Here is a 21,331-nt window from a genome sequence, read left to right on the forward strand (position 1 = left end):
GCTTATATTATTTGTGTAGTGTATTGGTATCTGCTAGTGACTGGAATTATGTTTTGAAATGGGAAAATATAATAGACAATGATAGTCAAGTTTAATTAAGAGACTTGCATAACCATGCCTCCAAATACCCTGGACCAGGTAAATATATCCAAAAGTCTCATGGAAGACAATGAAAATGACGTTAAGGGCCTTGTGTAAGGTAAATTTTATTATAAAAGTAAAACAAAGATAATCCACAGGTCCATGTAGGAATAACTGGTTTGCTAATCAAACATAAACAAAAATAAAGAAATCCACAATAAAAGGGTTAGGTTATTTATCACATAGCCATTTGGGGGCTATCTCCAATCTCTGATTGGTTGACTGATTTCGAGAAACACTAAATGTTTACATGCCAATTATAATTCTAAGTCCTGAGGCTATATCAGACAAAAACCCCATCCTTGTGAAGCTGTATTTTAGTAGAGACAGAAAACAAATGATATAAGTAAGGAAAGTATACAATAGAGTGGTTTAGAGAAAAGAAGGTAAAGAAAGTGTGTATTTGTATGGTGAGAGTGGCAAATTCATACAGTGAGCCAGGAAAGCTTTCACTGAAAAGGTGCCTTTGGAAACAAACAAAGTGAAGCAGCCATGCCAATATCTAAGGAAAGACCACTGGGAACAGAGGTAACAAGTCTGCAGGCAGCACATGCCTGCTGTGCTCGGGCATAGCCAGGAGGCTAGTGTGCACAGAGCAGAATGTGAGAAGCGGAAGAAAGAATAGGCAATGAAGTCAGAGAGGTAATAGAACGGGGAGCAGATCATGTCAGGCCTTACGGCTCAATGCGAGGACTTGAGCTTTTTTCTGAGTTATATGAGACATGACTGCTGAGCAGAGGCGTAACATGATCTCCTTTAGAATCTAAAAGGATCCTTAGTGTCGTGTTGAGAATTGACATGTCAAAGGCAGAGGCATGGAGGTCAGTTAGCAATCTATTAAAATCATCCAAGAAAGAGATCATGGTAGTTTGGACCAAAGTGATTAGTGATGGGGACGGGGGGAAGTGATCAGATTCTGGATATATTCCGAAGTTGTGTTGAGAGATTGGGTATGAGGTATGAAAGAGAAAAATTGGGTGTTCATTGAGATGAATGGATATGGAAAAAGAAAATGTGATTATATGCGTATAACAGAATATTATTCAACGATAAAAAAGATGGAAATTCTAGCATGTGAGACATGAATGACCCTGGAGGACATTAAGCTAAGTGAAACAGATCAGACACAGAAAGATACATGCTGTATAATCGTATTTATTTGTGGAATCTAAAAAAGGAGAACTCAATAGAAGCAGAGAGTAGAATGGTGGTTGCCAGGGGCTGGGGTAGAGAAAATGAGACAACGTTGATCAAACTTTCAGTTGTAAGATAAACAAGTTTTTTACTTGAAATTCGCCAGAAGAACATCTTATGTGATCTCACCACACACACACACACACACACACACACACACACAAACTGTGAGATGATAAATGTGTTAATTAGCTTCACTGTGGTAAACATTTCACAATGTGTATGTGTATCAAATCAGCAGGTTTTACACCTGTAGGGTAGATGTTGAGGAAAATTTGCCTTCATTAGTTGATGTGAGCTTTTGTCTATTAGCTTTTGTCTGTTCCTGCATGTGAGGTGATTTCTGTGTTGTGATCAGGGGTTGAGTAAATTCCCTCTTTGATCTCATTCTCCCGAGCAGGGGAGACATGAGGTGAGGTTTGCTGTTCTGTCTGTGCTGTGAGGTGAAGGTTAGCTTAGGGTTAAAGGAATTCTTGATCAGGGGTGGAGAGAATTCCCTCTTTGTTCTGTCTGTTTCACCCACATCAGCAAAGGAAGTAAAGAAGTCCCTAATTTATATCAGGACGACGTGACAGGCACGTTGCCAGGCTTTGGAAGACCTTGGGCTGATGGTCCCAAGCAAGAACAGTAGATATTGCTTATCCGGATGAACTGGCCCTTCGGCCGGATGGACAGCATTCAGATCAGGAACTGCTGGACCCGCCCGGAACTGGCCATTCCCAGAGCGGGGAGGCAGGAACACAAAAACTTGGCTCTAAGGTACATCTGAGAAAATATATAAGACAGACCTCAGGTGGATTGATTGCTGTTTCAAGAGATTGCTATTCAGAAGATTTGCTGTTTCAGGACTGCTTTTCAGGATTGAATTGTTTCAGAGTAAGAGATCGGAACTTTCCTCAATAGACAGTAGAGACTTTCTTTGTTGGTGAATTGTCATCATTTTAGCATCTTTGGGAACTTGTGTGCAGCTTGCCGCTTGCAGTGTCAGAAGACTTCCTTACTTCCAACAACTACAACAACAACAACAACACCGACAGCAGCAGCATTCTTGGGACCTAGCAAACAGCGGTGTGGGGGACGCCTGAGTTTCTCTCAGCTACAGACCTGGCAAGGTTCTCTTTTATGACTTTTCCAGTGCTGTTCCACCCCGGTTTGGTGAGCTTTGGGCATCTATTGTAATAGTTACTATCCTATAGAGCTTATTACTGTTTTTGGATACTCCTTACTGATGTTACTTGTGTCTTTAGCCAAGTGATTTTTGATCAATAGTAAACATATGTTGGGATCTCTTAAACTTATACGTATGTATACTCCTTTGACATGACATTGTTAATGTTGACCACCTTTACTTTCTGTCATTAGCACATTCTGTTCATTGCCTTTGTCTTTTGCTATTGCATATTGCTGACTGAATTGATTAGATATTAAATAAATTAATTAATTAGCCCCACTCTAGCGTGTGTTCCCTTTCCATTTCCCTGCTCGTCATTACACCTTAAATATATACAATGTTTACTGTCAATTATAGCTCCACAAAGCTGGGGGGACAAAGGACGGCAAGGCTGTTGCCTCAGTGGACTTGCCTTCCACTGAGAGGAAAGACTACGAGAGGACGTGGGGGCAGAAGGGATGTGAGAAGCTCTCTCTTGGACTTCTTTTTCTAAAAGCGTGTAATGATGAGTATGATAAATAAAAGCCCTAGCACAGCAGTGTAAGAGTTCATAACACCTAGGGAGAAAAAAGGCCTCGTCTGTTAATGGAAAAGAAGAATGAGTAGGTTGTCTCAAAAAACATTCCTTCTTTGTTATCTTGCAGTGACTCAATTTTCAAGGGTTAATCACAAGCAAATCACTTTCTGCTGAACTCAGTGTTTTATGCTGCCTTATTATTTGGTTCCATTTCTACAAAGAAAACTCTTTGAACAACAGCAAATGGAAGAGAGAAGAGAGAGGAGACAAGAAAAACTGTTGGCAAATCAGCAGAATTTGGGAGAGGTATTATTACATATGCAGATCAAAAGGAGAAGAAGGGGAATTTATACTCAAGAAAAAGTGTGATGAAATGACTTTAGGGAGAGAATTTTTACAATTATTCCCCCCTAAAGCTTTCAAACCAAATTGCTGTGACTTTCACAGATTTTCTTATCTAAATTGGACAATCCACATTAATCTACGTGGCTCTGACCATTATTGTTCTATTGCCAAACACAAATACATTTGAATTTCTCGCAAAACACCAATTCCCATGAAAACTTTAAATTGAGTAAAAAAAAAGAAAAGAAAAGGCAGAGCTAACTAATTTGTATTTGCTCCACTTCAGAGTCACTTAATTTATTTTAAACCGCAGGCAAGCATTAATTTCTACAGCAAGACAGGAGAGTAAATAGGAGTGCAAAACAGAAACAAACCAAACCAAAACAAAACCAAAAGCCAAACATAATAAGAAATAAAACTCTTAGGCTTATGACAAATTAGTACTTCTTCACTAATATAATTAACAAAAAATTCTCCAAACTTAAATCCTTGCTATACATAATGATTTCTTAAGAATAATTTTAAGTACTGTTTTGCATTTATTCAGTGACCTGCGGATATTACTACAATTAAAAAAAATCATCCTAAGAAAATAATCATAGAGGTGCATAAACATATGAGAATATCATCACTGCATTATTTATAACATAAAAACCGAAAACAATTTGCATACCCAAAAGTGGAGGAATAAGTAAATAAATTAGGGCATATCCAAAATATGCATCGACAATTAAATAATATATTGAGGAATGTTGACAGATAATAGTTAAACAGAGAATAAAAGAAGATTGTAAAACAAAACGTACAACATATCCACACAGAGAAAAAAACAAAATGATATAAACCAAAATGTTAATAGTAATTACATATTCTTAGCACCTACCTTTAACGATTAAAATAAAGTCTTTGCATTACATATCAAAAAAATCACATCATCAAAAATATATGGCCTGAGATCTGGCTCTCTACTTGTCAGCTCCATGACCTTGGCCAAGCTACTTAACCTCTCTCTACACTAGTGTTTCCTTATCTGTAAAACGAGGGTAATAATTATACCTTCTTCCTCGGGTTGGCATGAATTTTTATAAATTAGGACATTTATGTACATCACCTAGTATTTTACATATGGTAAACATTCAATAAATGGTAGCTATTACAATTACTATTATATATGATATTATTATACAATTGTTGCCTTTTAAATCAAGAGAAAAATAAAGGTTATTAAAAAAAGAAAAATCTTGGGACGGTCCCACCTGGTCAAGGGGTTTAATAACTTTTAAGTCCTTAAATCAGAACAACTTCTGATCTACTTTAAACTTGAAAAACAAATTCTTCCTGGCACTCTCCAGTAAAAACAAAGACGGTGAACTTGGGACCTCCCTCCTCCTCCCTGCACGCTGATCTAAGAAGGACCAGTCTATCTCTAGCTCGGCCCCTCCCTGTCACGCACCCCTACAGACTTACTAGGCTGACTTGAAGTCCTTAGCAAGTACAAGTACCCCTTCAACTCTCTTGGCTCACATCTGATGGACGCCTTACCTGCAACACTTTGTAGCTTTGCTGCTGCTTCTTGCTTGGGAAATCATCCCACTTTCTAAAAGCTACTTTCCCTCTCTTACAATAGCCAATTTTACTTTCAGGCAGCAGTTTCTTAGAGTGGGAATAATGCTTATAGCTTAAATTTCACTACATGGTATTCTTTCCTTCCTTTTTGAGTTAAGGTGAATTAAAACGAACTCTGCTTTGAAGTTTAAGAATTTTTAAACATATCTTGAGGCTTCTGAAGACTGAAAATTACCACAAAATCTAAGATCATAAATCATTTTTTTAAGTTGGATTTCTGATAAAATGATGGAGAAGCAATATGGTAAAAAAAATCAAGGACTTTTGGAATCAAAATTGGTTTCATATCTTAGTCCTGCCATTTACTAGCCATATGACCTTGAGACAGTTAATTAATCTCTGATCCTCAGTTTTCTTATATGCAAAATGGTGAAAAGTAACATCTAAGTTCACACGACTATTACGAGAAATGGAAAAATGTAATCACAGTGCCTGGTACATAGCAGACATTTACTAAATATTAACTTCCTGTTTAACTATTTCACAACATGAACTCAGTACATTCATGAATATTATCTCATTTTTACATATTCAATGAACACAAATGAAAAATACTATGGATATTATGGGGGCAAGAGACACGAATGAAATTTTTCACCTTATAAAAGTCCTTGTCTTTGAAAAGACTGGAAAACTTTTGGGCAAACAAACTCAGAAAAACACCTGTGCTGGCCAAAAGTGAACTTATGCTACAAGGACCTAAATAATCCTCTACAAAATCTCACAGTCAGAAGAACCGTATCATACCGATAAAATAGACAGTATATGTCGCGTTAGAAATAGATTTGTTGACGCTTAAAAATGAGAACGAATGAATCAACAATTCTAAACTGCATGATAGTCCAACTGTTTCTAAATAGTAGAATATCACAAGTTTTCTAGAAAGGGAAGAAAGGCTGAAATGGGTTACCCCAAATCAGTTCAAGGTAATAGACAAATATTCATGGCACTTATAAAAACTTCTATTTAAAATTCTTTAGAAAAACCATATATGTAGAAATGTTGTAAGTACTACATACTAATAAAGTTCTTGGTGAATAAAACTTTACCATCTTTGCAGCTAGACATATTTGGGGGGAGGGGAACGTGCTGTGTACAGTGCCTGCCACTCTGTAACTGTTCTCACCGCGGCTTTAGTTCTCTTCCCTTCAGTTCTATATACCTGCCACACAAAACAGGTTTTTCAGTTATGGTGGTGGTTGTTAAATTCTGTTTCCAAAAAGAAGTGAAAATTATTCTTTCAATATCATATTTAATAATTTAGAGGAATGAAACAATACCTTATACCTGCAGACTGGCTCTTCTCTTCCCTGGCCCACACTAGATTGCATAACAAACTTGAAAGGACAAATACAGGCATACCTCGTTTTCTCATGCTTCACAAGTATTGGATTTTTCACAAAGTGAAAACAAGACCCCTCCCCCACACACACAACCAGCAAAAAGATTAGGACTTGCTTTATTGTAATCCTTGCTTTATTACAGTGGTCTGGAACTGAATCCGCAATATATCTGGGGTCTGTCTGTACAGAAAGATTGATAAGTCTCTCTCTTACTCCGTTTCACAATCCCCTGGCACTCCCCATTAGCAGAAACTAACACCAGATATTGAAAGATAAAAATAAATCCAAAACCAAACAGAAAGGAGCTTTGGTGAAGCTGCAGGGGTAACTCCACTCTTCCTGGTGGACTGAGAGCAGCAGTCACCGACTCCACGACAAGGACAGCTTTTACTCTCATACTTCATTAGCAATATAGGGGAATGATGAGACAATGGGAAGAAGATTAAAACGGGATTATTAGGATCCAGAGCTACGATCCAGAATGAAGTTTCCCATGAGATAACATGTTGTACACACAAGGCTTCTTAGAGAAATGGCTGATTCTAGACCCAGGACAAGAAAGTGACAAAACAAGCTACAGCACCTTGGTGGTGAGAAAGTGCTCAAAAAAATCCGCAACACTGAGGTGCCGGGGTACCCAGAAGCCAGCTCAAGAAGCTCCCAATGACCAGAGCTGGAGTCATCTGAGCAACAAAAGAGCAATACTGGACTATTGTATAGTCCAAGTATACAATAAATATCCATGAATCCACATCGATAAAAATAAGCGACTGAAGAGATCCATGGGGGAGAAGAGACAACTCCCGTGCAGAAGAATTCCAAATAATTTCATAGACTGCCCCACCCTCAAGGAAGGAAAGCAGAACTACCCACTCCTTAAGTGTGGGCCACACATACTGACTTCCTTTCAGAAAATACACTGGCGACACCTGACAAATACTACAGATTGGATCAAGGTCAACATAAACTGTGACAAATCATGTTTACAATATATATCCTTCATGTGATGTGATGAAAAGGGCACTTTACCTCTTTGGTCTTCCTCCAGAAAAGCCATACACTGTCTAATTGTGAGAAAAGCAGACGACAAGTTCCAATAGGGGGGAGTCCTACCTGAGTAGAATTCTGAGTACTCCTCAAATCTGTCAAGGTCATCAAAAACAAGGCAAGTCTGAGACACTGTCACAGCCAAGAGGAGCCAAAAGAGACATGAAAACTAAATGGAATGTGCTATCATGGATGGGATCCTGGAACATTAAAAGGACATTAGGTGAAAACTAAGAGAATCTAAAGGAAGTATGGCCTTTGGTGAAAAATGCATCAGTACTGGTTCATTAATTCTAACAAATGCACCACACCAATACGAGCTGTTACTGAGCTAAACTGAGTGTGAGGCACGGGAAGTCTCGGTGATCATTTCCCTTTTTCTGTAAATCTAAAACTATTGTTTAAAACGAATAGTCGATTTAAAAGGTAAAAAGTTACACATGGTGATTAGATTTTCACAGGAGCTAACAATGCTTATTTAATCCCTAATAGCATTGAAATAATATTCAAGGAGCATACGACAATAAAAATGGAGTTCCATGAGATAATACTCTCTTTCTCTCACACTACGGGCTCGACTTCTGTGGGCCAAGGGAATATCCACCGCTTATAACAGTGTTTTGTAACACTGCTTATAGGAGACTATGCTTTCAAATTTTTCAACATCTGGGGAATTCAAACCAGTGTACAGCTGAAAATAAAGTGAGTATGTTGGTCCCAGATGGGCCCACAGCCATGGATCCAGTCCCTGGCTTTTCCCTCCTCTTGCCTGTTGAAAGGAGAGCTGGGTCCTGCAGTGCCAGGGGAGCTGGACCAGCGAGATGCAATGGCGGGAGATGGGAGGGAGGAAGGGGGAGAGCAGGGGACTTCTCCCTCTTCCTCTCTGTCTTCCTCTCTAGCAGCTCCAGTGTTTCTGCAGCTCCAGCTTCCTCTGGACAGAACCCCATGGTCCAGTTAACTAGAGTAGTTTTGAAAACATGAACTCTTCCCTTTGGCCCTCTAGCCCTAGTGGCTTCTTGCTGTTCTCAACCTTTGGACTGCCTCACAATCGCTCCATTACCTATAAAGCCAATTCTCCGACTTACATTTGTTTCATATAACTTAGGTATGTTTTCCTGGTTAGACCTTGACGCTCACAGAAAAGTTGAAGGGGAAAGACAAATGAAGAGAATATATTCTGAGTAAGAACACAGAGGCAAGAAAGCAGAGTACCCTGGGGTGCATCCACGCACTAACGATATGACCTTGGGCAAATTATTTTATTGCTTTAAGCCTCAATTTATTCATCTGTAAGTGGGGGGTTATAACAGTATCTATACCTCACAGTGCTATTACACAGACTACATGAGTTCATGCACTTAAAGCATTAGCCTAACACCTGGCACAAAACACCTGCTGCCATCATCTCCTCTTCTAGACTGTACTCCCAACGTACTGTGTTTCCCTGAAAATAAGACCTAGCCGGACCATCAGCTCTAATGCGTCTTTTGGAGCAAAAATTAATATAAGACCAGGTATTATGTCATATTATATTATATAAGACCCAGTATTATATTATACCCAGTCTTACAGTAAAATAAGACCGGATTTTATATTAATTTTTGCTCCCGAAGACACATTGGAGCTGATGGTCCGGCTAGGTCTTATTTTCGGGCAAAGACGGTATCACCCACATTCTTAACTGCTCTGCCCTCTTCTGCTTCTCTATCCTCCACACTTCTTCAAGAAACCCTGCTCTACACTTAATCTCCCCGAAACCCTCCACCCACCACACCACTCCTATAAAACTTCAACTGCCTGCAGATATGGTCCACGCTCCTTAACTTGCCATTCAGGGCTATCCAGTCTTATCCCAACCGATTTTTCCTATTTTTTTTTTTTCTGTTGATGTAACCTACGTTTTACAAAAACTTGTTTTTCTCTTTCTGGCTGCTCTTCAAAAATTAAATATTTTTCAAGTATTTTTCAAGTCCCTTGAGGATAAAATTCATGTTTGCTTCATCTTTTGTGTCCACTACAGCTCTTAGCCTCAGTACCTTACCTAACAAAGTGGGACACCAGAAATAGGTGTTGCATGAACAAATAAATGACCGCTCTTGAGGAAGTCAGCCTTGAATTGGGTATTTAAATTTGATCCAATTTGCCTTCCAGAGCAGGGTTTGGCAAACTCATGACCCACAGGACAAATGTGGCCCTCCAACCATTTTTGTAAATAAAGTTCTACCTGAACAACCACATTTCTGTATTGTCTGTGGCTGCTTTCATGACACGGGCAGAGTTCAGCAGTGTGACAGATGCCTGCAGAGCCTCAAATACCTTTTAGCCCTTCACAAAATAAGTTTGCTGACCTCTCTCCTTGAGGGTGGCAATCCTGATTTATCTATACTCCCATACACACCTAGTATGTAGCTTCCATGTATTTGGTGTTCAAAAAACACCCATTAAACTGAATTGAAATGACAAACTTTTAAAAACAGAGTGGAGAATGCCTGTGTTGTTGGGAGGTATTGGGCAATAAAATAGCCAAATCTTTAAAAAGCATGTCAGAAGTCACAGTATTATGTGTACTCTGACTACACATAACATTCGGTACTATTTTAGGCCTCTCTTTACCATTAAAAAAGTCAAAGAAGAGAGAGAGTCTCATTTATCTTACTCTTTTTTATTCCTTAAGGCCATCAGTTCTTCATTCTAGAAAACATTTCTCTAATTTTCTCCCATCCAGTTGTTTCATTCATTCGTTAATTTAATCATCAAGAACAATTTATGGGGCAGCAACCAAGTGCCTGGTACTAGATGGGGAGCTGAGAATAAGCACCCTTAAAGCTTGGTCCCTGCCTATAAACAGTATCTCATTTTAGTTTAGAACACACATTTCAAACAGGAGAAGAAGCACTATTTAAGTAATGCCAGTAAATCAACGCATGGGCCAAGTCAGGTATCTGTTATTGGCCACCTAGTTTCAATTATCCACCAGGAAAAAAAAAAAGAAACACCAGAAAAATTATTTTAAATGTTCCACGACCATGAATCAAACAATTTCTGAAAACTGGTAATACAGTCTACTCCATCATAGCTGCTACGGCTGGGGGAAAAAAAGCATCAAAACTGTTTACGAATTCCCTAAGGCATTTTATTCTTCCAAAACAGCATAAGCAGTAGATAACCTTCTAGATAAATATAAATTGCCTGAAAGTGTTGTAAAATGTTAAAACTTCTATCTTGAGGCTGCAACATTTAAGTTCAAGAGAGACAACAGTTATACCAGAGGGAAATAAAGACAGAAAAGAATTGTCGTTCTGCCTCAAAAAGGGGAGTGCAAATAGTGATGGAGAGGGAAGATGGAGACTATTCACTCACTCAACAAACATTTATTATCACATTTATAACATGTGCCACATAAATATACAGACATTTGGCACACACCAGGCCTTGTGCTACGTTCTGGGGAAAGAGGGTTGAGCGAGACAGACACCCTTGCTCTTCCCAGATTCTAACATAACGGAGACCCCTTACAGGAAAAAATAAGTGCATCAATATGTTAGATGCAAACACCCATGTTTTTCATTCAGTTACTCAATATTAATAAAAGTTAATGGCTGTTTATTTAATAAACAATTAAGTGACTACTGTGGTTCAAGTACAATGCCAATCACAGAAGCAGATAAAAGTTCTTGACTTATTTTGATACATTATAAGAAATACTATCATAAAAATTTGTATGATTTGTTAAGGAAATACATAGGAGGAAACGACTTAATTCTACTAGAAAAAGGAAACTGGCATCCGAGAAGGCTTCACATCAGCAAGCTGAGCCTGAAAGAATGAATAGGCGTTTGCCAGGAACAGAGTTTTCAAACAGAGGAGAAAACTGTAAGTCCAGTCACAGCAAAGGGTATAGAGAATGCAGAGGATGGAAAATGGGGCTGGGTAAGCCATTCTGGGGTCAGTTCACAGAGTCCTGTATACTGCTCTGAGGAAAGTTTGGACTAGGGTAAATTTATAAAAAGGAATGGTGTCATTATGAGGCCTGTAGTATAGAAAAATAACTGACGGCAGTGTGGAATTTACAAAGGGTAAAGGACCAGAGGCAAAGAGACTCGTGTGCAAAGGCTATTGCAGTAGGCCAGGGCGAGATGATACCGACTATAGAACAGCAGTGGGAAGGAAGGGAGAAAGAAATTACAGAAACCAGGATAAGTAACTGATGGACTAAATGTTGAAGGTAAAGGAGAAAAGAGGAGTTGATGTTGGCATTATTCAAGATAAGGGAAAGAAGAGAATCCGCATGTTTGGGAAGAGAATATAATGAGTTATACATACAGAGGGTGCCAACAATGTTGACACATGACTTGTATTCATCTTTTGTTATCGGTATATATTGAGTATTACAATTTTAATTTTTTTTCCTTTCTTAAAATGTATATATATTTTTTGGCACCTCTGGTATTTTAGGTAAGCTGAATTTTGTAGGATTCACCGGTAGACAATTAGAGATTTGAGATTCGTATTAACTCCATTCACTGAAAGAACAGTTCTTCTCATTCCTTCCATTCCAGAATAATTTATTCATTCAACCATTTCTTTTTGTAATGCTTACCACATATTAGGCACCATTGTAAATGCTGGAAATACACAGACAGCAAACAAAGTTCCTGCCCATGGAGCTTTTTAGTCTCCTCTTACGATATAAAGAATGGCAAGGAAAAATTCAGACAAAGTTAAAAATATGGATATACAATACATAATCCATGCGATTTCTTCAAAGGGAAGCTTCCCGGTATATTAAAACATGTTTTAAATCAAATTGGAATTGAAAAATAGCAGGAGTGGTCTCTTTTTTTCAATAATGAATAAATTCTCAGCCTTGATGTTTCTTTTTTACTTTTTCTATGAGAATCAGCTTTGCCAAAGTAATGTTTTACCGTGACCTCTGATTATTAAACAATAAATTGCAAGATACTATTTTATTCAAGGTACTACATTAGTATTTCTGCCTACATTTTTATATTTTTACTCTCCTAAACAGGCTAAGAAACATTAATTCTTAGTTCCTAAAGAGAAGCTTACTTGAGAAAAAGAGTTCCCTAACATGTGTGACTGCAGATACATATTTCAAAATCTTTAAATTGTATCCTTTTAAAAAAAATGGTATAAAAACTTTTTTTCTTCGATTCCTTGACATTTTATTTTCTACTATTTTCAGTAAGATTACTGAATATACCCCACACCTAGGTCATTTACTCTTTCTTAACACTTAACCTTTGTCAACTTCCCATCACTTTCAGTACTTCCAAGTTCCCCAAAGTTATTATCAACTCTCCTATCTTCTACCGCATCATTGCCCATTACCCAGACCAACGATTCCCAACAGAAGCCAATAGGCCTTGAGGGCCATTTTGCAAACCTGTGGACCTTTTGGTTGTCACAATAATTGGGATTTGGAGGGAACGTATTTGGTGGATGAGGGAACTACTGATCCCATAAGTCCTTAATATGTATGAAACAACTCTGTACAACAAAGAACTGTCTGCCTCCCTGAAAACGTTAAGGCTTTTAAGGGAAAAGTCTTAAGCAGGGAAGATAGATCACGGTGGGCTGGAGCAGCACGGAATGTGCTGTGGAATGGGATAAAACGGCCATGTTGCCAGACTTTCCCCATCGAATTCATTCTTCTTGCACATAACCTGAGAACTTTACCAGGGCCTTACGCATCACTCCTTGGCTTAAAACTCATCAACATGGTACTACTGCCTCAGAATGTACTAATGCTTCCGCGTGGTTTTTTATCAGATGCTGCCTAGGTTCTAGCCCCCATGTAGTGCGGCGAACTGCACTGACCAACAAGGTAGCCACAAGCCACGCGTGGCTAATCCGAATGTGGCCAGTCCCGAGCGAGGTGTCCTGTTGGCGTAAAACACACACTAGATTTCAAAGACAGAAATATATACGTATATATGTGTGTATTTCAACGTGTAATCGACAAAAAAACTGTTAATGATACGCATCGGTAACAATCTTTCTGTCGATTACACGTTGAAATATTCTAGTGCATATATTGGGTTAAATAAAATAGTTAAAACTAAATCCACCTATTTCCGTGGACTGTTTTACGATGGCTCCAGAAAACTTAAAAACACCTGTGTGACTCGCACTGGGATTTTGGGGCGGTTCCTGTTCCCAGACCCGCATTCCCGCCTGAATAAACCACTCGCAGCTCCCGACGGGGCCGCGTCTCTGGCCTCCGACCTCGCAGACAGGACCGCCCGTGCCCGACACACTTTTTCCTCTTCTCTCCTCTGAGTTACATGCTACTCATGCTTCGATCTCCGTTTCTAACCATCGGTTTCTCTGTGAAGCCGCCTCTGCCCGCCGTCACTCCGGGCCCCACGGGGGGACTGGGGTCTCCTAGGCGCTAAGAGAACCCCTCCTACAGCACTTAGAGGCTCCGTGTTCAGTGGCCCGTTTCCTGGTGTGTGTCCCGGACGAGACGGGAAGCTCCTGGCGGGAACAGAAACTCCCTGCCCACGCTCAGTCGCCCAGGCCCGGCGCGGCGCAGCCCCCCGCAGGGCCGCCCGGCGGGGGGACAAAGCCGGCGCAGGCCCGGCGCCCCGGTTCCGGGGGAAGGAGGCACCCAGAGGTGAGGGCACGGGCCGGGGCGCCGGCCGCACTCACCAGTGCCTGGGGGGTCTCCGCGTCCGGCCGCTTGGTGGCCGGCGGCGAGTACTCAGCGTGGCGCAGGCCCTCGCTGGCGGGCGACACGCCGCCGCGGGCGGCCATGGCGATGCGGCCGAAGCTCCTGCCGCGCGCCGCGGCGCAGCTACGACACGGCCGCAGGGACAAACTAGCTCAGGCGGGTGGCTTCGCGGTGTCGCCGACGCGGCCTCCGCGGTGCCGGGGGAGGGCGGGGCCCTAGGAGATCTCGTTCTCCCCCAGGCTCCGGCCCACTCGCTCTGTTATAAAGCCGAGAATCAGGCGAGGCGCCGAGGCCCCCAGGACGTGGAGGGTTTTCTGTCTGTTTCAGATCCGCGGGTCCAGAGCCAACCCTGGGCTCCTGGCCCTCTCCCCAAGTAGCCCCAGGGCCTGGGTGTAAGGCCAAGGTCTGATGTGGGTCTCATCAGCTGGCTGCTTAGCAGAGACCCAGAGAGGCCCAGTGCGGTGCCTGAAGGTGCCTGACCCACACCAGCCGACCTTTCTTCCTACCCCCCACCACTGAGCATACTTCTAATGCCACGGTTCTCCCATCCATGACAGCAGTACTCGAGACAATGTGCAGGCACCCTTCCCTTCCCCGTATGAATGGCTATTATTTAACGTGAAATTGAAAAGAAGAAACTTGTAAGCAGATAATTAAATCTCACTCCCCACTGATAGTTTTGTGCTGATTTAGATATAGAAAGACCCACTTCACTACTAATTTTTAAGTCAAGCTTTTTTGAGCAAAAATGAACCAACACACAAATGAAGCCTGTATAGTTTTCCAACTCCTGTACCAACGTGGCAGCTCTTTTGCCCTTTATACTCATTGCAAAAGCAGCTTACAGGAAGAGAAATCTTTTTTTTCCCTATTCCTGAATTTAAAATTTGAAGGTCTACTAACTTATTAATTTAGTTACTATTATTCGCAAGCCCACAAAGTTAGGGCCTAGAAGAATTTCAGTCTAGTAGGGAAAATAACACTGACACAGTGATAACAATACGTGGAGGATGGAAGAGATGTGAGTTCTAGTGTATATTCTTTTTTTTTTTTCCTTAGGCGTGTGTCTCCACACTTGCCCATGAACCTCTCCTTATCTGTGGAAGGAGAATAACGTTTGTACAGCATTCTGACTCAGGGAAGTTTTAAGGATAAAAAGAAAGAAAGAAAAAACAAGGACGTGGAAGTAATTTGTGCAATTGTGCAATGCACTTATGAAGAGAATCACTCCCACAGTACTATTGGTGTTTATGGAAAGGGCTGGCCTCTTTGAGCTGTTGTCATCAGAGATTTGCTGGAGGCTTAGCCATTGAGATGGTCAGTAAAGAAGGTGTAAGACTTGTTTAGGTGGAAGAGGATGAGGGCTGGAAATGTAAAAGGTGCCATGTAGAACTGGGTAAAAAAACACATATCGAGACTGGATGTGTGGAGGGAGGGGACTGGATGTGCAGAGGGAGGGGACTGGATGTGCAAACTGCCGGTTAAAATAGTCATCGGGATGTAGAGTGCAGCATAGGGAACTTAGCCAATAACATTGTAATAACTATGTATGGTGTGAGGTGAGGACTCTAGACTCATCCCGGTGATCACTTCGTAAGTTACATAAATGTCAAATCACTATGTTGTACACCTGAAACTAATATAATATTGTATGTCAACCGTAATTGAAAAATAAAAATTATTTTAAAAAAGATTCTTCCGAGACATGGTCTTATTACAGAAATTAATTTTCATCAGACTGATGCACAGCTCTCAAGGGCACTGGTGAACTAAGCAAGTGAATTTGATTGGGGCCTAAAGAACATTCATTTATTTATCCATTCATTCATTTTTTCAATAAATATTTATTGAGCATCTCTTAGGTATCAGGCACTGTTCTAGGCATTGGGCCTACAGTGTTAAGTAAACAAACAAGATCTCTGATTCTTTGGCGTTCACCATCCAGGTTATGGTGTCCATTAGCAGCTGGGCCCTCGAAGTCCCAGACTACAAGCCTGGAGCAGTTAGAGCAACACCCAGATCCACTGAAGCCCCTCCTAGGGCAGCTGCTGCCCCTGCAAGAACAAGGGAAGCTTCTAGAGCAGAAGTCAGGAAACATGGAGCAAGGAGAACAGGGCGAGGGAGAGAATAAATAGCTAGTTGGAGGTGAGATGGGCTCAGCAGGCTTCGCCTCAGCTCAGATCCCAACCTATGGTGAGCAGTTTGCTGGCTGCTTCGGGCACCTGCTCCTACAGCAATAGTTGGTTTTAAAGAAAAATCTTCCCCAAAGGCTCCTCAGTTCTCAACCTTTGGTTCTTTACTAGGGTCACCCTCACCAGCAAAGGAATTAAGTCCTCTGGCTCCCCACAGGATCTCCCTGACTTAACCAAACTCACTTCCCGGGCTTCTGTGAGAAAGAAGAAAAATGCTTTTTGAGAAACCCAAAAGAGAGGCCACATTAAATTTTCACTGGCCTATTTTTTTTTATTCTTTATTTTGGTTATAGCACATCAAAGACAGATTGCATTATGTTCAATAGAGTTTGTTGAACAAAAACAAATATTGGTAAAGACATCCTAAAACACCTCAGGAAAAAAATGTTTTAACAGTCTTTGTTGTTTAAAAAGACTTGGCAAAAAATCAAATTGAACTCTGTGTGCCTCAGTTTCCTCCTCAGTAAAGTTGGGGATAATACTACCACCTCCCTTGTAAGGATTAAATGAATTGATTTTTGTGGAGCTCTTAGAACAGTGCTGAATACCTAGTACATTCTATAAAAAGGTTAGTTACGATTTTCTTTATATTACCTCTTTCACCTGCTTGTTTCCTTGTATATTTTCATCTTGCTGTCCCCTTCCAACAGTTGTGTGGTTGTCTTATCTTTGAAATGATAAAATTCGATTAGACATTACATAGTGATAAAGTATAATTATGGGGGGAAAGAGTAGTTTTTATGAAAATGAAATGTTTTGGAAAGACTTTATGAAAGCAACTTTAAAAAAAGCTGTCAAATCGTGGGCCTGGGAAAACAATGCTAACAATTGAGTGTAATCCTACACTCAGTTTGCTTTTAAAATGTCTTGTTCCCCTTTCGTTTAAAAAAAAACAACCCAAATTAGGAATCATAGAGGATAGATTATCAATGTGGAAGGAATCCGAAGCAGAACTGAATCAGAGAACTCACACACAAATAAAAGTCCTTCAGACATACGCAGAGTACAAGACTAGCTACCGTGTATGTCTGTTGTGGTATTAAAATTTCAAAGGGGCGGGGAGAGGGTGTTACTAGAAAAAAATTGTTACTAGAAAAAAAATCTAACAAAACTCCTTAGGAGCGTAAAGAAAAATAGATTGAGAAATAGTTGTTTATAAGTGCTTTTCAAAAAGAAATAACGTTTAAAGTATGTATCATTATTGTTACGATCCCAGATTTAATTGGTTTTTCAATTAATCTACCAACCATTATCCTGATCTGGTCAGAAAAGGGAGCTCTCCTGTATGACCAAGTTCAGTGGGCACAAAGAAGAAGGAGCCTGAAAAGACCGAGGAAGGAGCCAGAGAAAATAGCACTCAAGCTGACCATGGAAGGGTGAATACAAATTTGCTGGATGGGGAAGAATGATGTAGGTTTAAGGGAACAAGGTCTACCGCAAGTAATTCAGTTTTGCTAAAACTTAAAGTCTAAAGAAAGCAATGAAGATGGATACGGGTAGGCAGATAACCAGACAAAGGCCAGATATTGAACAGCTTTATTTAATAAGCAAAGGCTTTTAGAATTTATCTTATAGATGAAGGCAAAACATTTTGAATGCGGTAGTGACATGATGAGATCTACATGCTGGGAAGGTAATTCTGCTAGCAATATGGGATTGATGGGCCAAAACCAAACGGAAAAAGTCAGTAAGAAAGTTATTGCAATTCTCGGAGTAAGAGAAGTTGAGGCCTAAACGAGGGCAGTGGCAAGAAGGGCTATAGTGACTTTTACTGATTTCCTCCCCACATTCAATCCTTCCTGTCCTCACCCTCCAAGGATCCAAGCAAGGATTGACTCTGTCCCCTACTGTCAGGGTGGACGCTGTTCGACATAGGCCAACCAATGAATCCCATAATTCTAGCCATGGTGTTTGTTTTATGGCTGGGAGCACAGCCCTTCTGGAACATTGGGATTGTGGGAAAAGTTTGCTGGGTGCTTCTGGGAAAACAGACTCATCTCTCTGCAACTGGACACGAGCAGAGAGGTGTGAGGCCCAGACTGAGATTGGCAGTGATGTGACAGCCATGAGCTAAGGTGACTGATTTAGCATCCCAAACCAGGTCACATATAAATGAAAGATAGTGCTATAAATAATTGTGTAAGGACAACCGAGGTAACTGGGACTCCTGGCAAACCAGGATATATGGTGCCCCTATCATCAGAAGAAATGACCTGAGATGAAGCAAACACTATTGAAAGCCACCAAGAGATTCAAAAGAAATTACGAAGTAACAATTCCCTGTAACTTATGTTTAATTTTGTATTTAAAGATTTACGCATTCAAAAAGTAGACAGCATAGTATAATGAACCCTCACATATCAAAAATCCAGATTCAACAACTGTCAGGCTCCTGCCATATTTCTTGTATTTTCCTTGTTTTGATGAAGTATTTTAAAGGGAATCAAGATATCATGTCACTTCACCTGAATATTTCAGTATGTGTTCATGTTAAATATGGACATTTTGTAACATATCACACCACTGTGACACCTATTAAAAAACAAAATTCAACCGAGTAAATGTGAAGATAGGATTGGCTTTATTAAGCAATTCATGAGTCAGGCAGCATGCCATCTAGCAAGGAGGGCTCTGATGGGTTGTATCACATGGAAGGTTTTTATAGGCAGAAAGAGGGTGGGACTAAGAAGTTAAGAAAGTGGATTTCCAGTAAGGACACCTTCCCTTAGGGGAATGCAGGCTTGGGGTCGGTGTGATGGAGTGTCTTCTCTAGCAGATGACCTCCTTATTGTGGATCAGGAAATTCCACCCTGATTGGGTTAAAAGTCTACTCCTAGAAGAGGCTAAAACTGCTATTAGGTTAAGTATTAAATCTAGGTTTGGTATCATGGGCTTTTAGCACAAGTGACCCCATTTTGGGTCTGTGGCTTTTCTTTTTAACACACAAAAATTAATTTTTGTGTCGTCTAATATCCAATTCTTATCCAAATTTCCCTGATGGTTACGAAAACACAAAAATAGCTGGTTTGTTCATGTCAGGATCCAAATAAAGTCCACACATAGCAGTTGATGTTTATGTCACATTAGTCTCATTTAATCAGAAGCATCCCTCTGCAAACATTTTTTCATGCCATTGACTTGTTGAAGTAACTGTCACCCTGTATTTAAGCCAGGTTTTAATTGGGTTTTCTGTATTTGCAAACAAAACATTCTAGAGAGAGAGAAGAGCTAGAAGTCAGGAGAGAGTAGGGTCATGAAGGCCAAGGAAATTTCAAGAAGGATGAAATCGTGAGAAATGCCAGATACCTACAGGTAAATCAAGATAAGGATAAAAATGTGCCCACTGAATTTAGCAAGTAGGTGGTCACTGATGACCTGAGCAAAAGGAGTTTCCCCCATGCTAGGGATGTAGTGATCGTCACCCATCCCTCATTCTAAACTATTCTAGACTATATTGTTTCTACAAAAGTATAAGGACAGCAGTATGCAATCCTAGTTCTCTCTGTATAGATACCAGAGAGTTTCTAGCAGGAAGAAAAGGAAAAACTAGCTAATTTGGATTTTATCATCAATCAGATGATTAGGTTTTGAAAATGACGATTTCTCACCCTCTGATTGCTTGGATATTTACTAAAAAAGTTCATCCCTTGGATCTGTGGGAAGACAGTGAAACGCTCTGCCTTCTTCCTCTTCAGATTTTGCTAAACTACTTACAATAAGGAAATACAGCCGAAGAGGGGTTTCAGGCAGGACTTCATTTCTAATCTTACAGGAGATTTAGAAAACAAAAGAAAGAAACTTAAGAGAAGTCGCTTGGGGATAAGCCAAAAAATGTTCTCATTTTTACTTTAACATGTATTTGCAGTTGCAGCTGCCTGACTGCCAATAGCTGGCAAGCTGGCTTTGGTCTGTGTCAAAGGCAGTAAATAAGTGCCATTCAGGGCGTTGTCATGGAAAATGGGTATCCACATTATGGAGATTTGTCTAACGGTCATCCAAAGTAGCACGTGCCACTCTGGGGCCAGCTAGAGATAATCCCATGAAAGAAAAGCTGGCACCAGCACACATGTGTTCTTTTTCTGGAGCCAATTTACATTTTGTGCTTTTGTCCATCTGTGCCAAAACAGCATAAACAATGCCAAACCCGGTCTTGTGATTATTTTCAGGCTGATTGAATCTGGCACATGACATGGTTTTATCTAATTAACCCACATGTGGTACAAAACAAAACAAATTTGAAATGGAAAGCTCTTTCTGCCTTTATTGAAAGACTGAGGTGAATATGTAATTATTTTGTCCTTGTCTCTCAGCCAAATTTATAGTTGAGAGAGGTCTTTTTCATTATATAGCAAAACAAGTTCTGTGTATTACCTGCCTATTATAATTAAAATTTATGTTTTTATATTTTCCAAAATCCAGCCCTTCCCTTTTTTCTCTCTGTCCCAAAAGGAGGAAAAATGTATGGAAGATATGTTCCTAACTGCAGCATAATAAGAGATATGTTTGGTCTTTTCCCCTGATTTACTCCCCTCAAGCTTATCCTTACCTAACTAATATCAATCACATTATATTTTTATGTTATTGGACCACTGTTATTATGGGTCTTCTTGTTATGTAAATATTATAGTAGATGCATAGAGATAAAGGATCCAGTAAACAGTAAAACTTGGATCATGATAGCTCACAGGTTAGAAATTATCCACAATGTTTTTCATGATGAACACCCACGGGACCTGAGGGCCTCCCTTTTACCCACCCTTTCCCTTTTGGGAAAATTTGGCCTTAATTCACATCCCATGGTTGGTCTTGCCCCATCCCCAGTGGTCCATCCTTTCAACAAGATAACGCTGACACTGTGATTCCCTAGGAATGAGCCTTCCTTCCTAGCACCAGGGGACCACATGATCCAATCAAAAGGTTGATCATCAGTGCATTTTTCAGATTGATTTATGACAAAACTGGGGGATTGTGAATGAAAAGGGGGCCACCTGACAGACTTGACAAGCTCAGGGACTACCTGGCAGGGCTGACAAGCTCAATAACTGAAAGTAACCACAC

General features: G+C 40.3%; 1 protein-coding gene across 3 annotated transcripts in view; it reads right to left on the reverse strand.

Moving 5' to 3' along the window:
* Positions 1-14,262, reverse strand: part of DNAJC15 (DnaJ heat shock protein family (Hsp40) member C15) — an 87,480-nt gene extending 73,218 nt beyond the window's left edge. Inside the window, exon 1 of one of the 3 annotated variants that reach the window (XM_033103919.1) lies at positions 14,060-14,262. In XM_033103919.1, the coding sequence (XP_032959810.1) occupies positions 14,060-14,164 (105 nt within the window). In that variant the 5' untranslated portion in view covers positions 14,165-14,262. The remainder of the gene's footprint in view (positions 1-14,059) is intronic. The other 2 variants (XM_033103917.1, XM_033103920.1) reach the window with 2 other exon arrangements.
* Positions 14,263-21,331: the final 7,069 nt, after the last annotated feature.

The sequence above is a fragment of the Rhinolophus ferrumequinum genome, chromosome 4, assembly GCF_004115265.2.
Source record: "Rhinolophus ferrumequinum isolate MPI-CBG mRhiFer1 chromosome 4, mRhiFer1_v1.p, whole genome shotgun sequence".
Taxonomy (NCBI): Eukaryota; Metazoa; Chordata; class Mammalia; order Chiroptera; family Rhinolophidae; genus Rhinolophus; species Rhinolophus ferrumequinum.